General features: G+C 52.5%; 1 protein-coding gene across 6 annotated transcripts in view; it reads right to left on the bottom strand.

The window, feature by feature from the left end:
- Positions 1 to 4,235: 4,235 nt before the first annotated feature.
- Positions 4,236 to 20,220, bottom strand: part of LOC309879743 (uncharacterized protein) — a 34,468-nt gene continuing 18,483 nt past the window's right edge. For 4 of the 6 annotated variants that reach the window (XM_082763909.1, XM_082763911.1, XM_082763910.1 and 1 more), the window contains exons 2-8: positions 19,694 to 19,812; positions 16,436 to 18,147; positions 10,944 to 11,118; positions 10,291 to 10,489; positions 9,431 to 10,056; positions 7,860 to 8,005; positions 5,319 to 6,983 (exon numbers count right to left, since the gene is read on the bottom strand). In XM_082763909.1, the coding sequence (XP_082620035.1) occupies positions 6,188 to 6,983; positions 7,860 to 8,005; positions 9,431 to 10,056; positions 10,291 to 10,489; positions 10,944 to 11,118; positions 16,436 to 17,979 (3,486 nt within the window). In that variant the 5' untranslated portion in view covers positions 17,980 to 18,147; positions 19,694 to 19,812 and the 3' untranslated portion in view covers positions 5,319 to 6,187. Of the gene's footprint in view, positions 4,662 to 5,318; positions 6,984 to 7,859; positions 8,006 to 9,430; positions 10,057 to 10,290; positions 10,490 to 10,943; positions 11,119 to 16,435; positions 18,148 to 19,693; positions 19,813 to 20,220 lie in introns of those variants that run through there. The other 2 variants (XR_014317836.1, XR_014317837.1) reach the window with 2 other exon arrangements.

Genomic DNA, 20,220 nt, shown 5'->3' with positions numbered 1-20,220 from the left:
TCAGTGCAGGAGCACTGGAGAGTCTGACTCAACAGCCAGCACAGCTCTGCTGTGGAGCACTTCAGCCTCGAGTGTGTTCCAGGGAGTGCTCTTTTGGATCGTCTTTGTATTCATGTGCGGCTTTTTTCCCCCATCTTGACGTCATTTCTCTGTGTCTTCTTTGCCTCAGTAAAAAGGGCACTCAGATAGTTGATTAACTGTTCTTTATTTATAGCACTGCCTGTTCCATCCCCGCAGGTCAGATCGATGCGAGTGCTGACCTGAAACCAGCCAGGAAATAGGGGCGAGCAGCTCGGTGGCACAGGATGCCACGCAGACCCGGGGTGGTTGTTTAACTGGCTGTGCCGCTGGGGTTGACAAACTGCAGCCCGAATCCAGCAACCTCTTTACCCTGGCAATTGTTAAAGGATGTTACCACCTCCAGCCTGCCCTTTGCTGCTGCCAGCGCACGTCTTTGTGCAGTGAGCTGGATTAAGGACCTGCTCTAGCTGAAACAATCCCTGTTTTTCAGCGGCGCTTGCTCCCAGCCTGGTTCAGCACGCAGTGCAGCACCCGCTGTGCCAGCACGCAGAGGGAGGCTCCTTCCCCTCTACCTGCGGTGCCAGCTGTACGTTCACTGAGCTGTAACACGCTGGTAAATAGTCTGCGTTTCTTCTCGCAGTGACTTAACTGCTTCCAGTTCTGTCAGAATGGCTGAGGGTTTTCTCTCTGGGCAAATAACGTGCCTGCCTTTTGCCGCAGAGTGGTGACTCTGGTGCTGTAGAGCCTTGCTCCTGTTTTTCAGCTGGTAAGGTCATGATGTGCCAAGGAAATCAACAAGAGCAGAAAGTAAACACGGGTGGATGACTCCTGGGGTCTGCCTGTGGATCCTGACCTCTGCTACTCGCCAGCAGTCCATCTCCCCTCGTTAAAGCACTGTCTGCTGCTGGGGGACGTGGTGCCGCTGTGCTGAAGTGTGGGGGCTGCTCAGAGCCTGTCGAATCCATGGAGCATCATTAAGCGAGGGCTGGAGTCTGAAAGGAGCTGTCCTTGACAGCACAGCATCTCCTGCACGCCTGGGTCAGGCACGAATTATTCGGAGATGCTTATCTCCCTGCAGGTTTTTCTGCCTGTGTTTGTTGTTGCTTCAAACTGCGTCACTTGTGGCGTTCTCTGGGCAGCCACCGCTGGAGGATTGCCCTGCCTGAGGGGAACACCACTGTCCTAAAAACAGCCCTTCCTTGAGAGAAGGGGAGCACGCTCTTTTGTTCACCTGCACCTTCACACTGTGGGTGTACGAATGTCTGACCTGCTTCTGTAGGGAAAATGCAAGACCCTGAAGCCCGTAAGTGTGCTGCCTGCTCTCCGGGAAGCCTGCTGGCTCCTGCCCTGGCAGGGGAAGCTCTCTGGCCTTCTCTGGGTCTGCACCAGGGCCCTGTGCAGCTCCTGCCAGCTGCAGTGCAATCTGCTGGCAACTAAAAGGTGCTGCAGAAAGCCTAAGGGGGAGAAAAGATTTGATCCTTCAGCCCCGGTGGAAGAACCTCAGGCTATAAGGGCCTTGTGCTCTTCATGTGTTTTGGCTACTCCAGCCCGTGGGATCTGACGTGTGTGTGACTGCCTCGTGACCTCCAGGCTCCCCACCCTCCTCTGCCAGCCCTCCTGCAGCACCCAGAGAAATATTTGGTGCTGGTCCCCCCAGGACGTGGCTGGCACCACAGGGGAGGCTCCTGTGCTGGGAGGAAGGGTTCGAACCCAGCGCCTGGGGCTCCACCACCGCTGGAACAAGGATCCTGGGTCTGCTCCTAGGACCAGTTGTTACAGCTGCCTGATATGTGAGCCCTGAAGGGCTGTCTTGGACGTGGTGCTAGAAGAATTGAATTCCCTTCCTTTTGAGGATGCTGGGGACGAGTGCAAGAGACAGTGCAAGATTCCCAGACTCACCTTCTGGAGATCTGGCTTCCTGGGACTTTAGCTTCGTAATCTTTTCATGAGCATCAAATGACTGAAGTTCCCCGCAGGCAGGAAACATGAGATCATCTCAGAGCTTTTTTTTCCACAGGATTTAGGATGTGCTGAGGTCAGTCTCTCAGTCTCCAGTGACAGCTACAATAGCTTCTTGCTGCCAGACCAAAGCTGGTGTTCCCTTTCAGATGCGTTCTTGATCCCATTGCAGAGATCCGTGACGAACCTCACTTCTCTTCAGGACAACCGTGACTGTACCAGAGGATTTAGCCCCGGCAGCTTTGACAGCACAAACCTGACCGAGCCAAACCTGGCTGCAGGCCCTGTCCTATCAAAGCCAAGGCCCGTAACTGCTGATCCCGTATCTATGTTCCAGAACTGGACCCAAATTTCCCAGCCAAAACAGCACATGTTGGGTGACCTCCACCCCAAATGTGTGTCCCCTGTCACCTGTGGGGAGGGTCCCATCAGATTCACTTCTGTGTCTCAATGCTCTGAGGGGTAACAGCAAACCTCTGGCTCTGCTGGGGTCTTCTGTCAGTACCACTGCACGTTTTCTTTCACTATAAAAGGGAAGATCTCTATTTGTTCCCTGAAGCAGGTATCTCTGCTTTCTAAAGCATTTACTTTTCATCTCCCCACGTTTTCTAAGGCTGTCCCACCCAGCATGCTGGCTTGAAGTGGGTTTTCCTTCCTTCAGTACCTGATCTCACTGGTGCTCTTTGTGTGGTGTGCCTTTTGAGGTAAAAACTGCAGAAACTATGAGAAAGCCTGCCTTCTCTCTCTCTCTTTTTTTTTTTCTTTTCCCACCTGGTAAGTGACCAGTTGACTTTTTTTATTTTTTCCCCTAATGTAATACTTCAGAGAGGATGTCTTCCTTCTGGCCTGCTCATACTAGCAAGGTAAGTGCAGTTGGAAGGAGTCTTGAAAAGTAACCCGAGTATGGTCAGTCATTAAGTTTTTAGTATTGTCATTCGTGAATTCTAAGAGGTGTAAAAATCCTGTAGAGCCCCAGGAAGGCCAGTTTGGAACAAGTAATTACTTCCTGGGCTTGTAGACAAACCTGTTCCCAAGTGCCATGGGTTATAAGAGCATTTTGTCAGCTTAATCAGAAATGGAAAACTACAACGAAGCTAATCTCTAGGGCTGTCAAGTAAGATGTGTACATGTGATACTGAAGGACCTGGAACTTCCCAGGAGAGGGATCATCCAGGTTCAGGAAGGTGCCTGAGGATTATGGAAATTTACTGCCTCGTTAGTGCGCTGACACCGCTCCCCCTTCCTCTGCAGGCTCACCCCACAGCACGAGTGCTCGCAGGGCCAGAGGGATTGTTCTGTGCTTGGGCTCCCTTTCAACACCTGTAATTTAAAAGCAGGCACGCAGCTGAGTACACACTGGATACGTAAAAGATAAATAACATTCAAAACACAGCCTCTGCCTCGCCTGACAGGTTCCACAATCAGTCTGTCGCTTGCCGTAGCAGGCTGTCCCAGATCAAAGAGCTCGTACTGTTCCCTGACCGCAGGTTTTTTAGGACAGGGCTACAGCGCCGAGTACACGTCCTGCTTGTAACTCAACAGAGGGCAATTATTTACAGACCTTCTTTGGGGGAGTTTGCCTGGTTCAGAGGAAATAGGCCCTGTTTGCTACCAGCCTAGCTGGCAGGTGTTTCCTGTGATACCTAGAGGAACCCAGAATGTGAAAAACTGAACAATCATCCGTAGGCAAGATTGATGCGAAAAAGTAGACCTCTTACATCTACTTATTGTTCTCTAACCTTTTGGAACAGCCAGGGTGGCTGGGGGTATCTCGATATAAAGATACGACCGTGCAAACAGCTCATGGCTGGATTCGGTTGTGGATTGGAGTGGAGAAAAGCATCGTGCTAGAAAGTAATCAAAAACCTCCCAGAAAGGAGCAGCTTTCAGGGCCTGTGAAAGCCACTTGCTGTTTGGATAAATTATTAGGTTACTGTGCTTATGTCTTCTCTTAGCATGACTGCCACTGGAGGGAATGAAGAGAAGGCAGCTGCATCCTTTTGATCTGGGAAAGAAAAGGAAGGTGCAAGGAGTTGGTGCTTTGTGCCTGTCGTGGGAATGGAGCTGGAAGGCTGCTAGAGGCAGAGCTGTCAGGAGAGTGTCAGAGAGATCTTCCTCCAGCAGCTTCACTGTTTACATGACAATTTATTTGAAAAACAAAAAATCATAAAAGCTATTTGTGTTATTCACTGGCTGTTCAGTGCATATTTTGGGGAACAATTTGTTTTCTAACTAGAAATAGCTGGGGGGGGACTCAGAGCCACTGGAGGGAAACAGGCAGCTGCCCTGGCAGGCATTTGGGCAGCTGCCACTCACTACGGTGCTCAGCTGTGTGCTGCCACCCTCCTCTTGGGTATGTGCTTGCAAAGCCTCCAGATGATGCGGAAACTCCGGTTTCCTCAAGGACAAAATGAGGCGCTAAGGATGACGAGGAAATGCAGGCGCTAAGCACGTTGCACTGACCGTGTCTGCCTCGGTGTCTGGAGCAGCACGTAACAAGCCCCGGCTGCTGTGGCAGAGGGACAACGAACGGGATAGGGTTTGGTGTTGGGTTGGTGGTGATTTTACAGGACTAGGGCTACCTCCACAAAGGTCTGCCTCTGTCTGCCTTCGTCTGCGGGCTCGCTGGTGCTAGCTGATCTCTGGAGAAATGCAGAGATACGTTCCCAGCGTGAATCCTCCTGTAACAGAAATGTTTTGTTGACAGTGATTAATACTGACTGGTCTTGTCTTTCCCCCAGGGATGATCTCCAAGAACATTTACAGATTGTTCTCTGCGGTCCGCCAACCAAAACTCAGGCTCCTTTAATTTAGCCGCTCGGCCTGTGATCTGGCCTTTGCTGCGTAAGTCACGGCATGACATTTTGCTGAACCTGTAATCACAAGGCCACAGGCAGTGGGAATGTCAGGCTGAAAAGGTTAGAACCTTTCTGCCTTTTTACCATTGTTCAGCTTCACGGAATTTTGCTGCTGAGGAGCTGAGAGAGGCCAGACCTTAGAGGGGAGAGCTTTGTGCTCTCAGTTTCAGCTCTGGCTTCTCCTGCGCTGGGGCCTGCCCTGCCCTGGTGGGACTGCAGCCAGGGCAGAACACTTTGTGCCAGCTGATTGTTGTCCGGTGATAATTCAGGGCAGCAGGGCTGTACCGTTCTCCCAGATTCATTAGGACTACCCCCTGAATTCTGCTCAGGGCATCCAAAAAACAGACATAGGCACATTGTTCCCCTGAACACCACTCGCACTAAATGCAATATCTACTCCAGAAAACAAACTAACCCAAAGATTTTTTTTTTAAAAATACCCACCTAAAGTCATTGAAACATAATTATTAAAACCTTTTATGTTACTCTACAGTACAATGTAAATTGTTCCTTTCCATTAAATTTTGAAATACACTAGATTACATCATTTAAATAATTGCATTTTAGGTTCACTATTAGTGGTAGCAGAGAGATATTTACATACATGTCTGAGACATTTCAGATGCAGTGCTACGTTCCAGTCCCTAAGTCGGTTAAACAACAGACTTCCAGTGGGGGCATACTGCTCGTCCACAGGTTCTAGATGTATTTGGGGTGCATGTGTGAGAAAGCAAGAGTTCCTTTTATTCTTGCCTGATTTTGTCTTTGTTTGCTGTGTGCATGCAGCTGAATCTGAGCAAACCGATACATACTTGATTTGGATTAAAGATGAAAGACCTTTCTTTTTTTAACAAGTATTTTGACTGAACATACAAAGGTGAAAAATGAAATATAGTCCTTAGGGGAGTAGTGATGGAAAACATTTTCTCCAACTTTCCTCCTCTGCTGCATAATACTGCGCCTAATTTTAACCCTGACTTTACCTAATGCTGATGAAATACAGTCAATGGTGGAAACCTCTCTCATGTTGTCAAGACTGGCTTTCAACAGAATCCATGCAAATGCAAGCATCACACATCATTCTCCCGCAGTGCAATATTAACAACTAAAACTCAGTATTTTCTTCCAGGGGTCTACTCCTCAAGAGAAGCCCCTGCGTGCAGGTCCCTCGGCCACACGCAGGACGTGAGTCCTGAGGCTGGAGACAAGGATTAGGCCGTAACACTCGGTTCCAGTGCTGCTGGGCAGGAGCCACAACTCTTCCTGGGTCAGAGGCTCCTTTCTGTGTCATCCACAGAGTGGAGCAAGTCGAAGCCGCCGAGGCTCCCCGCGTGCTGCCCGCGCAGGACTCAGGGCCGGGTGTGCGGGGTGCTGATCATGATGTTGGGCAGCGCGTTGCGCCGCTTCTTCCAGGAGCCCAGCTCCCTCGAGTAGCGCCTGATCTGCCTGAACCAGTGGTGAGTCCGTGCCCGGTCGCTGTCCCGGAACACAAACGCCTCCCGCCTGATCTCAATGAGTTCAAAAGTGTCGTCACAGTCAGGATCGGTGGAGACGATGCAATTACTCAGCCTCAAGGGCTCCCTGAGCAAATGGAACTTGCCATTGTTTTTGTCCCTGATGAGCACCAGCACGGCGTCCTTCACGGGCCCCGGCTCAGCTAGCTCCAGGCTGGACTCGGACACGCGCTTCATGTTGACCAGCAGGAGGACCTGCATGTTTTGGAACTTGAGGGTCTTGCTGCCTTTCTTCACCCACTGGCCGTCGGGGGGCTGGGCCAGCTGCAGGGCCCCCTCCATCACGAAGCGTGTCTCCTCCCGCAGCCATCCCACCGTTTTGAGGGCGGTTTCCCTCATCTCGATGTTGATGACTTCCCTCTTCTTCTTGCTGTCCTGCCGAAAGGAGCGGAGGGTCCACGTGTTGCCCTCCTGCTTGGTTTTCATGTTGATGTGCTCCAGGTGGGACTCGATGCGGCTCTTGGCCTCCCGCAGGCTGCCGTGGTCTGGGTGGTACTCGGTGGTGGCCTTGATGATTCTGCTGAGCAGCAGGGGGTACTTGGTGACCCTCTGCAGAGGGGCCATCAGAAAGGAGCGCAGGTTCATCCGTCGCAGCGCCGTGTTATCGTTCTGGGACACATCGAGGAATATCCTGCAGGGATTTAAGGAGAGGGAATGAAACGGGGGCTGTTTTGCCAGCTGATGCTGCAATCCTAAGCACTAAGCTGGAATCCTGAGCACTGCAGCCCCCGCCCGCCCCCCTGGTTTTAATAGCTCTGTGAATTCTGTCTTCTCAAAAATTTAAAAAAAGGGGCCTGGAACACTACCACGTAGCATCCTAGCAGTCTCCTATGAAATCACTGTAGAGCAGTGCAGGTGTGAGCTTTCCGTGGTGCACACTGAGGTAGGCCCGAGGCAGGCACGTCAGCTTTTATCAGATTACATCCATGTGTAGATCCTTTCATCACTCGATTACAAAGCTCTAAACAGGAGTTTGGTACCGTCATCATTTTATAGCTGTTGCAGTGGAAACAGAGACGTGACTCGCCCAGCTTGGCCCAGCAGGCTGGGGCTAGGAACGGGATATGATTCAAGTCATGCACGCTTCACGCAGTGGCTTACCCCAGTGGGAATCCAAACCGTGCTCTGCTGAGAGCTGCTCTCTGCTTTTTAGTGAAAATGTATTATTTTTTTTATATTTATTATTATTTATAATTTATTATTATAAATTTATAAGTGACATTATTTAGTGAAAGTTCAGCCCTGTGGTCAGTGGGCAAACACTGGTACCCCAAAATCCAGGATACAGCTGGAGACCAACTGCAGAGACTGCTTCAGTGAAGATATCAAGGGCTGAACATATTTGGGAGCCTCAAGCACACTCCTCACCCTAAGACAAAGCAGCTCATCTCTGAAGAACACTAGCAATAAATCTGTGATCTAGTTGAGCTGACAAAGGCTTTGCCCTCAGCCTGGCGCTCTCCTGCCCTCGAAGCCCCAAGGAACACTCACCCAGCCATGCTCTCACCTGAGCAGCTCTTTCTCCTTCTCCAGCGCGTTGAGCATGTTCACTGAGGAGGACTGCTGAAGGCAGTAGGTCTGGAAGGCTGGCAGCATGTTGACGAACTCTAGAAAGATCTCACCGATGCACACGGTCATCAGGTCATCATCCCCCTGCAAGCACACGACACAGCCCCGCGGGGTTAGCTCGGCAGAGGCAGGAGCACACAGCCTGTGTTCAGCCCCAGCAGCGCCACTGTACCGCAGGGTCTGCTGGGCACCAGGGCGGGGCGACACCGGCTGGGCTCCCCCCCTCTGGTGGAGGGTTTAGGTTGAAATGGGTTCAAATGGGCAGGGGAGGCACGTCACTCAGGCAACAGGCATGGCACTTAGCAACTTCTGCACTTGTTCTGAGCAACTGGGCTGGCTGGGAAGCACGATCTCCTTTCATTGAGCTCTTACTGGCTATTTTGGTGCCTAAGTGAAAAATAAATTTCACGGTAAATTGCTCTTCAGCTTCCAGACTAATTGGAAATATGAGAACCTGGTGGCACCCAACGCTCCTAGCTTTGTCGAGGTGCGTGCTGACACGCTCGGCAATTCCTGCTCATTTCAGCAGCAAGAGAGGGAGCACTTCTCTGGTTTTTGATCCAGTACCGGGCTTTGACTGCAAAGGGTAACGTGGAGGAGGAGGCAGGGAAAACCACAGCTGTTGTAGAAGCCCCTGTCTCAAGAAATTATTCACAGAGGACATCAGAACCGCAGTGTACATCTCTCTTCACTGGGCCAGGTGTGGGAGAGGTTGTCAGCTCCTGAGATGCGTTGCTCAGTCTGACATGTGGGGTTTCACAGGAGAGGGGGGATGTGCTTCCTAGCAAACAAACATCCTGGTGAAACTGATAAAGCAATGAGTGGGTTTTGGTTTCTCAAAGAAAGGAGGGCGTGGAGCTGTTTGTGTGTCCTTTGCAACAACTGTCTGCTGCTCTAAAAACTTACTTACATTTCTTTGCCCTCTGCCCACTACGCTGTTGTGACAGGAGTGTCTAAAGTGCAAGGCAGAGTGCATCAGTATGAGAAACTGGCACGCAGAGCTGTAAGTAAGTGCAGATTGCCTCTGGAGCAGGGAGCAGCCTTTGCTGCCTGGCCCTGCAGCCAGCCTAGAGGCAAGCTGCAATGAGCTGCAACCCCAAGCCAGCTCACGGTTGGGTAAGAGCGTGGCCTGCAAGCTTGGCCCCCTCCACCCCTCCGGTAGCTGAGCTCTGTGCCCCCATGGTCACACCTAGAAGTGTCCAAGCAAGCTGGCTTAAAGCCACCTTTGGTAATGGGACAGACAGGGGGATATATCCCCTGCTAGGGGAATAAAGGGCTGGTGGCCTGCTCAAATCAGCAGCGTTACCACAGCGGAGGGGCGAGGCCAGCAGCTCCGACCTGGGACAGACCTACTGAAATCCCTGGTTTCCAACAGCTGAGGGAGTGAGAGACTGGGCAGGTGAGCAGAACCCAAGAGTCCTCCACCTCCCAGTTCCCCTGCTCCAGCTGTGCTGCCTTCCCGATACAAAACCTACTCCTGTCTGCCTGCAGAGCATGCAGGCACCGTACCTGGTCAAAGGCCTGATCGATCTCTTCCTGCAGGATCTCCAGGAAGTTCTCGTTGAGGTCGATGAGCTCCTGAATGTTGCTGAAGATGCCAAGGAGCTGCTCTTGACTCAGCAGCCCGGCCGCTTGCATGGGGAGGTAAAACTCCTCTTTGATGATGCGCAGGTCCTCCCCGTAGCTGGCCTCCGTGTTGACAAACTCCAGCACAGACTCCTTGCGCTCCGTCCTGCGCTTGCGGCACTTCTCGCAGAGGTCGGCCCGCCGCTGGTTGCAGTTCTGCACGTCCGTCTCCGCCGGGAGGTCCCTTTCTCCGCAGTCGGTGCAGGGCTGGTGGGCTTCCCAGGCCTGCAGGGAGCTCAGCGTTTCGGCCGCCCTGCTCCTCCACTTCCTGGCCGACGTCTGCCCGATGCCGCTGTCCGCCCGCTCCACCTCTGCCGGCTTGGTCCGCGCGGCCTCGCCGCCGGCATCCAGCTCCTCGCGGGCGTCGTTCAGGCCGACGATCCCGCTGTCCGTGCTCAGGCTGCTGACGTTGCTCCAGTGGTGCCGGGAGCGGAGGGAGCCACGTGGGGCGCGGCGAGTCTCGTCGAAGCTGCCGCCGTGGCCGAGGTTGGCTTTGGCTACCACAGGACCTGGGAAGAGATGGAAATCACTACAGGCACTGCCAGCTGCACGGAGCTCAGCGTGGCACAGCCACGAGCAGCACGAACCCTGGCAGGGAGACCAGATGAAAGCAGGGCTGCTGGCTGCCTCCCCTCCTGTTTCGCTGCTGGAAAATTCGGGGGTGGGAAGCAAAAGTAAAGGCAGCCAGGCAGCTCAGCACCTGGCCCATCGCCCACCCCCCTGAGAGTGCACCCTGTGGGTACCGTAGTCCCGCTCCTGCCGGCGCTTCTGTGCGTGTTGCCGCGCCGCCGCCGCGATCTTCAGCTCCAGCTGCTTCCTCTTCACCGAGTCCGTCGGCATGGGGTCGCTGAAGTGCGGCCGCAGCCGGCACTCCCGCTGGGCCTTGGCGCCGCTCTCATGGACGATGTCGGAGCTGGAGCGGCGGCAGCCGGGGCTGGAGGTCTGCAAGAGAGGCAGGGGAAGGGGGTTGGGAGCAATTCGGTGCTCAGAGCAGCGTCTGCTTTGCAGCGGCTGGGTTTGGGGTTGCAAAGGAGGAGAAAGGCAATTGTTAGCAGGGGGGTTGGATGAAGAGGGGACTAAAGGAGCCTGGCTGGTCCCCTGGGCCGTGCAGCAGGGGGCTGGTGGCACGGTGAAAGCCACTAAGGGGTTATGGCTGAACACCCTGCAAGGGATGCAGTGGCAGATCGGCAGGGGCACACAGCTGGCTCCTGCCTCATTAGCTGTGATAAAACAGGCATTAGGAATCCTGCTAACGGAGTTTAACCGCTCACGGGAGTTGGTGGGGCTTCAGATCCCAGGCTGCCCAGTTCCTATAGCAAAGGGATCCTTCAGAGCTTCTGGCAAGAAAAAATCCTAAACAAACGCACAAGACCAGAGGTGATTTTCTCTCCCTTACGTTCCCCGCAGGCTGAGCCTCGCTGGATGTCTCACTGCTCGCCTTCTCCTCCCAGGCCTCTGTTGCCATGGACATCGCTGCGGGTTGCTGGCTGTCCTCCGGAGGGGGGAGATCGGCTTTCTTCAGATCACACTGTCCCTTGGAGGGGGATTTGGCAGCAGTCTCGGCATTGCAGCTGCAGGGGGAGAAGCACACTGATGAGCATCACGTACGCGGTTCACCTGACCTAGAGGAGAGGGAGCAGAAAGCCCAGGTCTGACCAGGCAGCCACTAGGGTTCAGGGAAAGTTCAGGCAGGAGCCTCGGCTGGCTGGCTTGGGTGGCCGTGCCCACGTTTCAGGGGCTCTGAACACAGCCCTGTTACAGCACTGCAAACGGGTAATTGCACTCGTGTCAGCATCCGCCCGGAACACCAAGCCTCAGGTGTTTGCACGACATTTTTATGCCCATAAAAGATGAACTTCTCCCAAAGGGGCTGGAAAAAAAAAGACCAAAACCATTTTAAGTGGGCTGTATCTGTGCTTCCCGCTATTTAAAGAGATGTTGTCAACACAGAAACCATCCTGCTCATGTGGAAGAAAATCACCTGCTGGAAAGCACAATGCCTTGACAGGATTAGGGGATTACAGGAGCTTTCCCTCTGTTCTTCATCTCAGATGATCCCAAGCCTGCTGAAAGCACTGGAAAGATTCCCTCTGCTTTCACTGATCAGGACTTTTGGTGCATTTAAGAATTTAAGAGTCCTGAGATGACCGGCAGGCTGCTGTCCTCACCTGGCAGGGCTGGGGTGCTCTCAGGCACGGCTGCCTGCTGCTGACAGGGGCCTGGCTGATCCTGGCAGCCCCTTCCAGCCCCACGTTCCCCTCCCTGCAGCTAACTCCTCTCCAGACAGACACCGTCCGGTGCAAAACCACTGAGCAGTTGTCAGGGTGCAGCTTGTGACACAACTTGCGAGTCATTTTTTTTTTCTGAGACTCCAGAGACAGCTTTCTTCCATGCATGATGAATCCTGATTGAAAGATTTATATGTGTATATATATATATATATATATATATAATTAATTTTGGGCTTATTTAATTTGTATGGGCTTGGTTTCCTTTAAAAAGGAAGGCTGTCAGGACCGGATGGGGATGCTTGCACATAGAAGAAGCCAGTGCCTGGGACGTATTTCAGGTTACGCATGTATTTTGTGCTTACGAGTGATCAATTTATCCTGTGATAAATCAGGTTCATGTAAAAGGTTTCACTTGTGCAGTGATGCTGGTGGCTCACCCTGCTAATGCGCAGTTCCGACAGTGTCAGCTACAGGCCAAGACAGGAGGCAGATGGGCATTTCCTTACAGCTGGCTCTGCCAACAAGCCATCCGCCAGCACTGAAACCACCGAAGAGGGCACAAACCTCCCAGCACACCAGCTGGCTCCGTTGTCGGGCCAAAAAAGTTGGTTTGCAACTTTGCAGCTGGTGCTGTTTCATCTCCCTCCACCTCTGCTTCCAGCTGCCAGCTGCCACCACGGGAAGATTTACCAGCTCCAGAGGAAGCACGGTGCTAGCGGCAGGCTGAGGGCTTTCAGCTCTTGCTGAGCTAACCCCCAAACTGTGACGGTTTCACTGATCTGGGGAAAGGACGAGGAGCTCAGCAGGGCCCAGTGGGAAGAGGGAAGGAGGTTAGGGAGCAACAAAGCTCTTGGAGAGGATCTGCCTCTGCCAAAAGCCACCGTGTCCAAAACCTGCTCTGCCCAAACAGCTTCTGGATGAAACAGGCAAAAGGCAAGGAACGTGCCGAGGCACCGAGAGGCAGTGGGGTGTACCCAAGCCTGGTAGCAATGCTCAGAACTGGAATATTGTCTTCTACTCTTGATCACACCGCCCTCAACACACACACCACGCTCACGGGGAGAAGCTGAGCTTTCCTTTGTCACTGTTACAGTCCTTCGGTGAGCAGTGAACATCCAGCTGGCCAAGCTAGATGCTGCCCTGCTCCCTCAGACTTCCTTTCCCTCCTCTGTGCATTTCTCCCCATGGCTGTACCTCCCCAGCCAGACCCTTGCTGGTGCCAGCTTTCCTCCTTCCAGACTTCGAGTCTCTCCTGATTCAAACAGAATCACAGAATTTCTAGGTTGGAAGAGACCTCAAGATCATCGAGTCCAACCTCTGACCTAACGCTAGCAGTCCCCACTAAACCATATCCCTAAGCTCTACATCTAAACGTCTTTTGAAGACTTCCAGGGATGGTGACTCCACCACTTCCCTTGAGACTAAGCTGAGCACGCTGCTTTTTCACCCCCCTTACATCACCTAGACAGCAGGAGAAACTGAGTTTACCCTCAGCTTTAGAGCACCTTTTCCTTTACATCCCCAGGAATCTTGTTTCTCCCTCCTTTCATTGTGTTCACCCAGCAACTTGCTGTGTGCTGCCTCTTCCTAGCGTTTGCTCTACCCTTCCCCAAGGCCAGCGCCCCTCTCAGCCAGCCGCGGTTACCCGGTGGCTGCAGGCACCACGCCGTGGCGTGTGAGGAGCCCGGCTGCTTGGGCAGATTCGGAGCTGTCACACCTGGTGGCACTCCAGGCTTTGCTGCCTCCTGCCCCTGGCAGTGATGCAAGGACAACGAGATGTCTGTGCTGAAACCACTGCACTCCCTGGCATGTTTCCTTTCGTGGGAACGAATCACCTAATGGAGTTACCTGGCTGCAGACGCTGTCAGTTTTCCCTCTTCTCTCCAAAATGGATGTGCTTGGGCCAGCACAGGGAGGACAGGGCCTTTCTAAATGTCCTGTGCCACCCCAGGGCCATCACCTCTGAATCTGGTGGGATCAGAGGCACTGTGCCTGTGGTGTACGACTGGACGCCTCCCAGGCTCTGTGCAGCTCGTTATGGTGGCATCGTGCTCCAGGCCCACAGTCCTCAGCTTCTTCCACACGTCCCTTGCTCTTTCTGACTAACAGACACATTTTTGTCCACTCTTCCTCCACTGGCACCTGCCCTCCTGTGCTGTGCTATGGGAAGCTGTTGCCGTACTCACCATCCCTGTGTCATCCCAAATCACCCTCATCACTCTTTTCAAGAGGCTTCTTTCTTAGTCACATCCTTTGCTTCCTTCTGCAGGTTTCTGTTGTTGCTTTGCCCCCCCAGTTTCACAGACAGGAACTCCCAGTCCTTGCAGATCCTTATCCTGAGCTCTTTGCTGCTTAAAACCCCTCTTGCCCTACGTTAAAGGTATCCAGTGACCTAGCAGGGGGTGAAAGCTGCCGTAATTCCAAAGTTGAAAATCAAATGTTCATTGCTAAAATATGAAGCCATTTAAACTAGTCTTCAATTAGTAAGTACCAATTACTAGGGAGGCAATTAACTTACCAGACAGAAGCGATTTGTAAAACTGTAACACTTACACAAAAAAAAAAACTTACACAAAAATAAGACAAGTTCAGCTATCTTATTTGGTGATGCTCCATCACAACATCTCTATCAAAGGCTTGCTCTTGCTGAGCTCAATACCTGTGGAAATGGGACCAAATCCCCAGCTTTCGGCTCATTTTAGGTAAGACTTAGGAAAAATGTAGCCTGGACCCCAATGATCACAATTTAGGACCCAAAACATTCAGACCAGAAGTCTCCTACCTGAGCAGTGAGGATCAGCTCGAGTTATAAACGAATATTCAGCACTTTACAGCCTCAGGTGAAAATGATGGAAAATGGAGACATTTCCAGGCAAGGAAATCAGAGTTTCCCACTACTCACTACTTTGGCAGTGCCAACAGATCAGTTTTCCTCTTGCTATCCTGAAGAAATGACAGCCTTTATCATTAATTGCTGTTACTGTCTAAAATAAGTAAGTCTGAGTGCTTCTTTGACATGAAACCATCTTCCTAATACTGTCATTCACATTTTTAGATGAATTCCCATTCTGGAGGGAATTATTTTATTTACATCAAATTCTATTTTAATAAATCCAACTAGGCAGACCCAACACATTTACAGAGACAAGATCTACTGAGGATATCAAGAGCACAGAAACCACACCGAACCCATAAAAGCCCTGACCAGAAAGTACTTGGAAGCTGAGAGGGTAGGAGGAGGAAATATTCTATGTGCTCCCCAGTTCCTGTTTCCCTTGCTATGCACGCACCTCGGGCTCTAGATACCAGCCAAACCTTTGATCTGCCCAGACAGCTGCTCTTATGTTCTTACTCACAGCTTGTGCTATTCTGTGTATTTTGTTTCACATTGGTGATAAAAATAGCCTACTCAAGGAAAATGGTTGCATACCACAACTTTTTTTTTTATCTATTTCTTCATCAGGTTTTCATACTCCAGCTTAAAGGCTGTGCTGGACAGCTGAAGGCAGTATTTATGGCTCTGACACCACTCACTTCCCTTTGGATTACTGAGGTGCTGAAGTATTTCTGCTTCTCACTCTGGCTCTGCTTACACGAGCAGCTACAACTCCACAGCAGCTCCTCCAGACAGCTCTCATTGCCATGCAGAAGCCCCTAACATCTCCCCTAAAACCAAGGAACCTATTCAAATTGAATTCTTGGTAAAGCCAATCCTGAAAGCCAAGCCTGTGGAAACAAACCACTTCACCAACACTTATTCCTCCTTTTCCCATCACTCCTTTTCCATAAGACAGCGAGAGCTGCCCCAAATGCCTAGCTTCCCCAATGGTGCTGATTCCTGCCGGGCCACCCATCTGCATGGAAAGAGATCCCCTTTTCTTTGTAGCAGGAAATATTTCAACATTCAAATGGTGTGGTGCCCGAAACCAGGACAAAGAAAGCAGTCCTTGTAAACACCTTACCCAGAGGAAGGAAAAGCCCCATCTGGAGAAGAGGGAGGAAGGTTTTATGCAGTTATTTGTTACTGCTTCCCACTGGCTGAGCTGGCAGAGGGACAATGTGTGCAGCTAATTCCACTTGCTGCCTGTGCTGGTCTCCAGCGCATGATGGAAGACTCACAGCAGCCATCCTGCCCTCGGTTTGCCATCGCTACATACATGTGTGGGGTGACAGAAGTTGCTTTTGGAGAATGAGCAGCAAGTGAAATTGCCTTTTGCTGCATGCACACTACCTGAATTCATGTCCTACAGTGTGGGGACAGACTCCACACGTTTTCTTCTAAGGGAGCATATTTGTACTTTGTATCTCTCTGCTGTCCTTCACTTTTACCAAATGTTTCAGAAATAAAATAAAATAAAAAATAAAATAAAAAATAAAAAATAAAATAGGTGGGAAACAGCATCAGGAGTACCAATGGCTGCTGTCTGGACGGGATTAAGGTGCACAAAACGAAAATGCTTTTTGATGTTTAATCTCACACAAAGATGTCGTTCAAGCTCGATGGCTTACAAACATGTCTATGTGGCTACGGAGGCCCTAAGATGCAAGGCTCTGCCAGCAGCATATTTATGCTACAGGAGTTTAACGTATATATCGGGAAAGAGACCAGACCTTTAACAAAGGAACTGCTTTCAGGCGACCCCACAGAGTGTGTTACCTTTTCTTAATAAGTTCCAGGGCTGAACCTATGAATTCATCCTTCATTTTTTGCAGTTTAGCTCCATAGCTTGACAAGTCCGTGGCTTCTAACAGGAGCGATGAACAGCAAGAGGACTGGGCTTCAGAAGCCAGCGACTGCCCTGCAAGGTGGAGGACATCATTTAATTGGCTTGTCTCTCCTTTCTGCTGCTCATCACTGAAGATTTCCTGCCCGGCTTTGTGTGTGGCTACAGCCTGCAAAGGTGATCGTGGTATAGGGCTAGAGCAAATGGGGATCGGGGATCTCTCCGGGCTGGAGATCTGGAAGGTTCTCTCCTTCACCTCAGGGCTGCTCGTCCTGAAACCATCCCATGTGGCTGGATATTGGGCAAAGCCAGCGGCGGTGTTGTTTTCATGGAACACATCATCATCCTCCTCTGTGGTGGCAGCTTCATTCACTGCTTTGGTCCCCAGAGCTTCGGGACAGACGTTATTGCTCTCCTTGTCCAGGGCCTGGTTTGCCGTCAGACCCTTCTTCAAGCACTTTGTCGGCTCGCTGCTTCCAGCAGATGGCTTTGCCTCCTTACTCCTCATTTGCTTGAATTCCTCGAAGGTGGGGATGTAGAGCCTTCCTCTGCAGCGGCCCTTCTTGCCCTGCCCCAGCGTTATTTCCCCACCGCGCTGTTCCAGGAACTCTGCTGTTCTGGATTTTGCCATCTCCGGGCTTTCCCCAGCACGCTGAAAGGGCAGGCTGGGCGAGCTGTTCTGCCTCCGGAGCTGCAGCCTCCTCTGCGCCTCCTGCTTGATGTCTTCTGGACTGACGGGCCTGTGTGCAGCACAGCAGCTCTGCCTCCCCGCGAGGCCGTGCCTGAGAGCCGTGTGCTCCCCCAAAACCGTGCAGCAGCTGACAGCGCAGCCGTTCCTGTGCTGCCGGCACAGCTGGCATTCAGAGAGCTCCTGGGCCACCAGCTCACCTAGGGCTGCCTGCGGGCGCAGCGGCTTGCTGGGCTCGGCCACCTTACTGCTGTGCAGCCTCAGCTTCTCCTTCAGCTCTTTTTTGGCATCCCCACGTAGGGCTCTTTCCTCTGCGGAGGGGAAGAGCCACTGAGGCACTTTGGCAAAGGGCAGCACGTTCTGCGCTGCCCGCGATGTCTGCTTGGGGCGGAGAGAAAGGTTCCTCACCGAGTCCGACGCGCTCCGCAGCGGGGCCACATCCACGCAGCCTTCTGCCCACTGACCGCTGCCTCTACAGCCAAAGCTGATCTCGTTGTCCAGGCTCCGGCAGTGAGGACGCAGCCCCGAGTCGGCCACTGCCGCCCAGTGAAGGTTCTCCACGCTCCGATACAGGCGGTTTTCCACAGGACTGCCCAAAGCTGCCTTGCCTGTGCGGCAGGAGTCTAGAGTGTGGAAGTCCCCGGACCAAATGCGAGTGTCTAAGTTCTTTAGAGGATGCATGCTGCTAACCGGAAAATCCTTTAAGCCATGTTGTGCGCAGAGCTGATTATTTTGGCAGCTCAAGACCCGGCAGTGTTCCTGTCTCTCATCAACATTGCTGTATGTCATAGCAAATGCGCATGGAGGCTCTAAGACAGTGGCTTCTAGGGGGAGAGGAGGGAGCTGGGTGTCGCTTAGGTGCCAGTCAATGTCCACAGGCCACAGACAGCAAAGTGTGCTGCCGGGCACTCCCTTAACAGAGCTCCCACACGGGTGGAGTCGCCACGCGCAGAAGACCTGTGAATGGAAGGAAAGATGAGTTACTGAAGCGGGCTGGTGATGGCTCGCAGGATGCAACAGCAGATCTGCTCGGGGAATGCAGAAGCCAAACACCAACAGCTTGGGTGGAAATGGAGCGGCATAGCTAGGGCACGGGGCAAGGAACCTTCTCTACCTCTAGCCAAGCCAGCGGGGGCCTTACACTACCTGTTTGAACATGGGAGAAGTTTATATTACCCTCAGCAATTCCCTCACAGTAACACTGCTTTTCTGATGAATACTTGGCTGGCTTGCTGCAGCCCAGCTTATTCCCACAGCTACACGAAGGAACTGGGTGGTTGACAAGAGAGAACTCAAATGGGTCACGGACAAGAACGTGGGGGCTGAGGAAGAGGTTGCGAAAGGAAGATGTGACAGCCTGGCCTCCTGGAAGGCTCGAGTAGCGAGGAAGAAGAAGGCTGGCTGGTGGTGATTCTGGCCCTGAGAGTAACACTGCAGCCCTGCCACGATCTGATTTCCCTTCACAGGAAGATGACTGCTGGCTAAGCATTCCCAAGGCCTTTCCAGTGCAGAGGTACCCCATTGGCTGTCACAAATACACCACTCAGAGCTGCCAGCCACAGGCCTGAATGATCACACCACACTACAGCTTGGTGGAGGCCCAGAAAAAAAAGTGGGTTTTCCAGGGCTGTTTCTATGTCCCCTGCTCAGCACTGTAAGGCCCAGGGAACCTGACTAAATCCCATGGCCAGAGCAATGTGAAGAATTAAAACCCCAAACGTAAGTTAAAGCCAGCAGGATGTGTGCGGCCTAAGTGTCTAAGTTATCCTTGGAAGTGGAAGGAGCCCTCTTAACCCATCGTGCCAGCTCACACTGAACAGAGGCACTCCACGTTTCCCTTAAGGATTTAGGCCTCGTGGACCCACCAGCAGCCACACAAGGCGTGGGTGTCTGCTAGAGGCCCACCCACTCCCTTCCTTTGGCAACCAGCAGCAAAGAGAAGGATTAAGGGCTGTATGTAAAGGAGAGCAAGATTAGGCAAGGGATATGGGGGCAGCCTGCAATTCCTAAGGGCAATGGAGAGCTGGGATGGTGGAGCAATGGTACCTAATAACACGCCGAGCAAGAACCACCAAGCTTGAGCACCCAGGAAGAGGTCTTTAGGAACAGCAAAGCAGGACCACGTCAGTTACAGCCCAGACTTTGCCCCGTAGAGTGGCTGGCTCCTCTGCACGCTGCCTGCCACGGAGGTACACTGCCACCTGGACCAGGTGGGGAATAAAAAGACTCGTTCCTCCCTGAGGGCTGTCACCCAGACAGGGCATTGCCTGGCAGCCCACACCAGTAACCCTGGCAGCTCAATTCACCCCTTGCTTACAGGGCTTCAGGCTGCCACACTCCCTCCACATTAATGAAATAAGCCTGACCTAACCCCAGAGAGGGGAGGCAGAGTTGCTCCCGTGGATCACCACTGACTGAAGAACATTATTAAAGCCCTAAAAATAAAATTAAAAGTAGCTGTTAAGGCGTGGCTGTTCCCCAAAGTGTCAAAGGCACTTCTCACCCAGTCTTCTCATGGTGGGGCTGGAGTTCCCCTTTCTTCGCGGCTCTGGAGGAGCCCACAGGTGACAGCAGAGAAACGTGAGGATCGGGGCTTTCTGTGATCATAGGTTATAACATGATCTGTCAAGAAAGAGAGAACGAGACGACGTGAGAGCCAGGCACGGCGCAGGGAACAGGGCTCCCCTGAGTCGGAGCTGCTAATGGCAGCGGCGCCGGGGCCCGTCAGGCAGCTCTGTGAGCAGCTCACAGCCGCGGGACTCCCTCCGAGCCGCGCTGGGCAGCCTGCACTCTGCTTCTGGACTGAGCAGAAAGAGAAAGCAATCCTTGCCGCAGCACCAGCTGGAAATAAAATGGTCCTTGCTCGAGGCAGCGAGCTTCTTACAGCTAGGTCTGAAGAGAAACTACAGCTTGCGGGAGGCAGGTGCCGGGGCTGAACGCACGGGGTCCGTCCTGCGTGGGTAAAAACGTGAGGCAGGGAAGGAAGAAATCAGACAGGAGGAGGAACAGCCACGAGGAGAGCGAAGCAGC

The sequence above is a fragment of the Aythya marila genome, assembly GCF_965140915.1.
Source record: "Aythya marila genome assembly, chromosome: 6".
In the NCBI taxonomy this organism is placed as follows: Eukaryota; Metazoa; Chordata; class Aves; order Anseriformes; family Anatidae; genus Aythya; species Aythya marila.
This window is presented reverse-complemented; position numbering and strand designations above follow the sequence as displayed.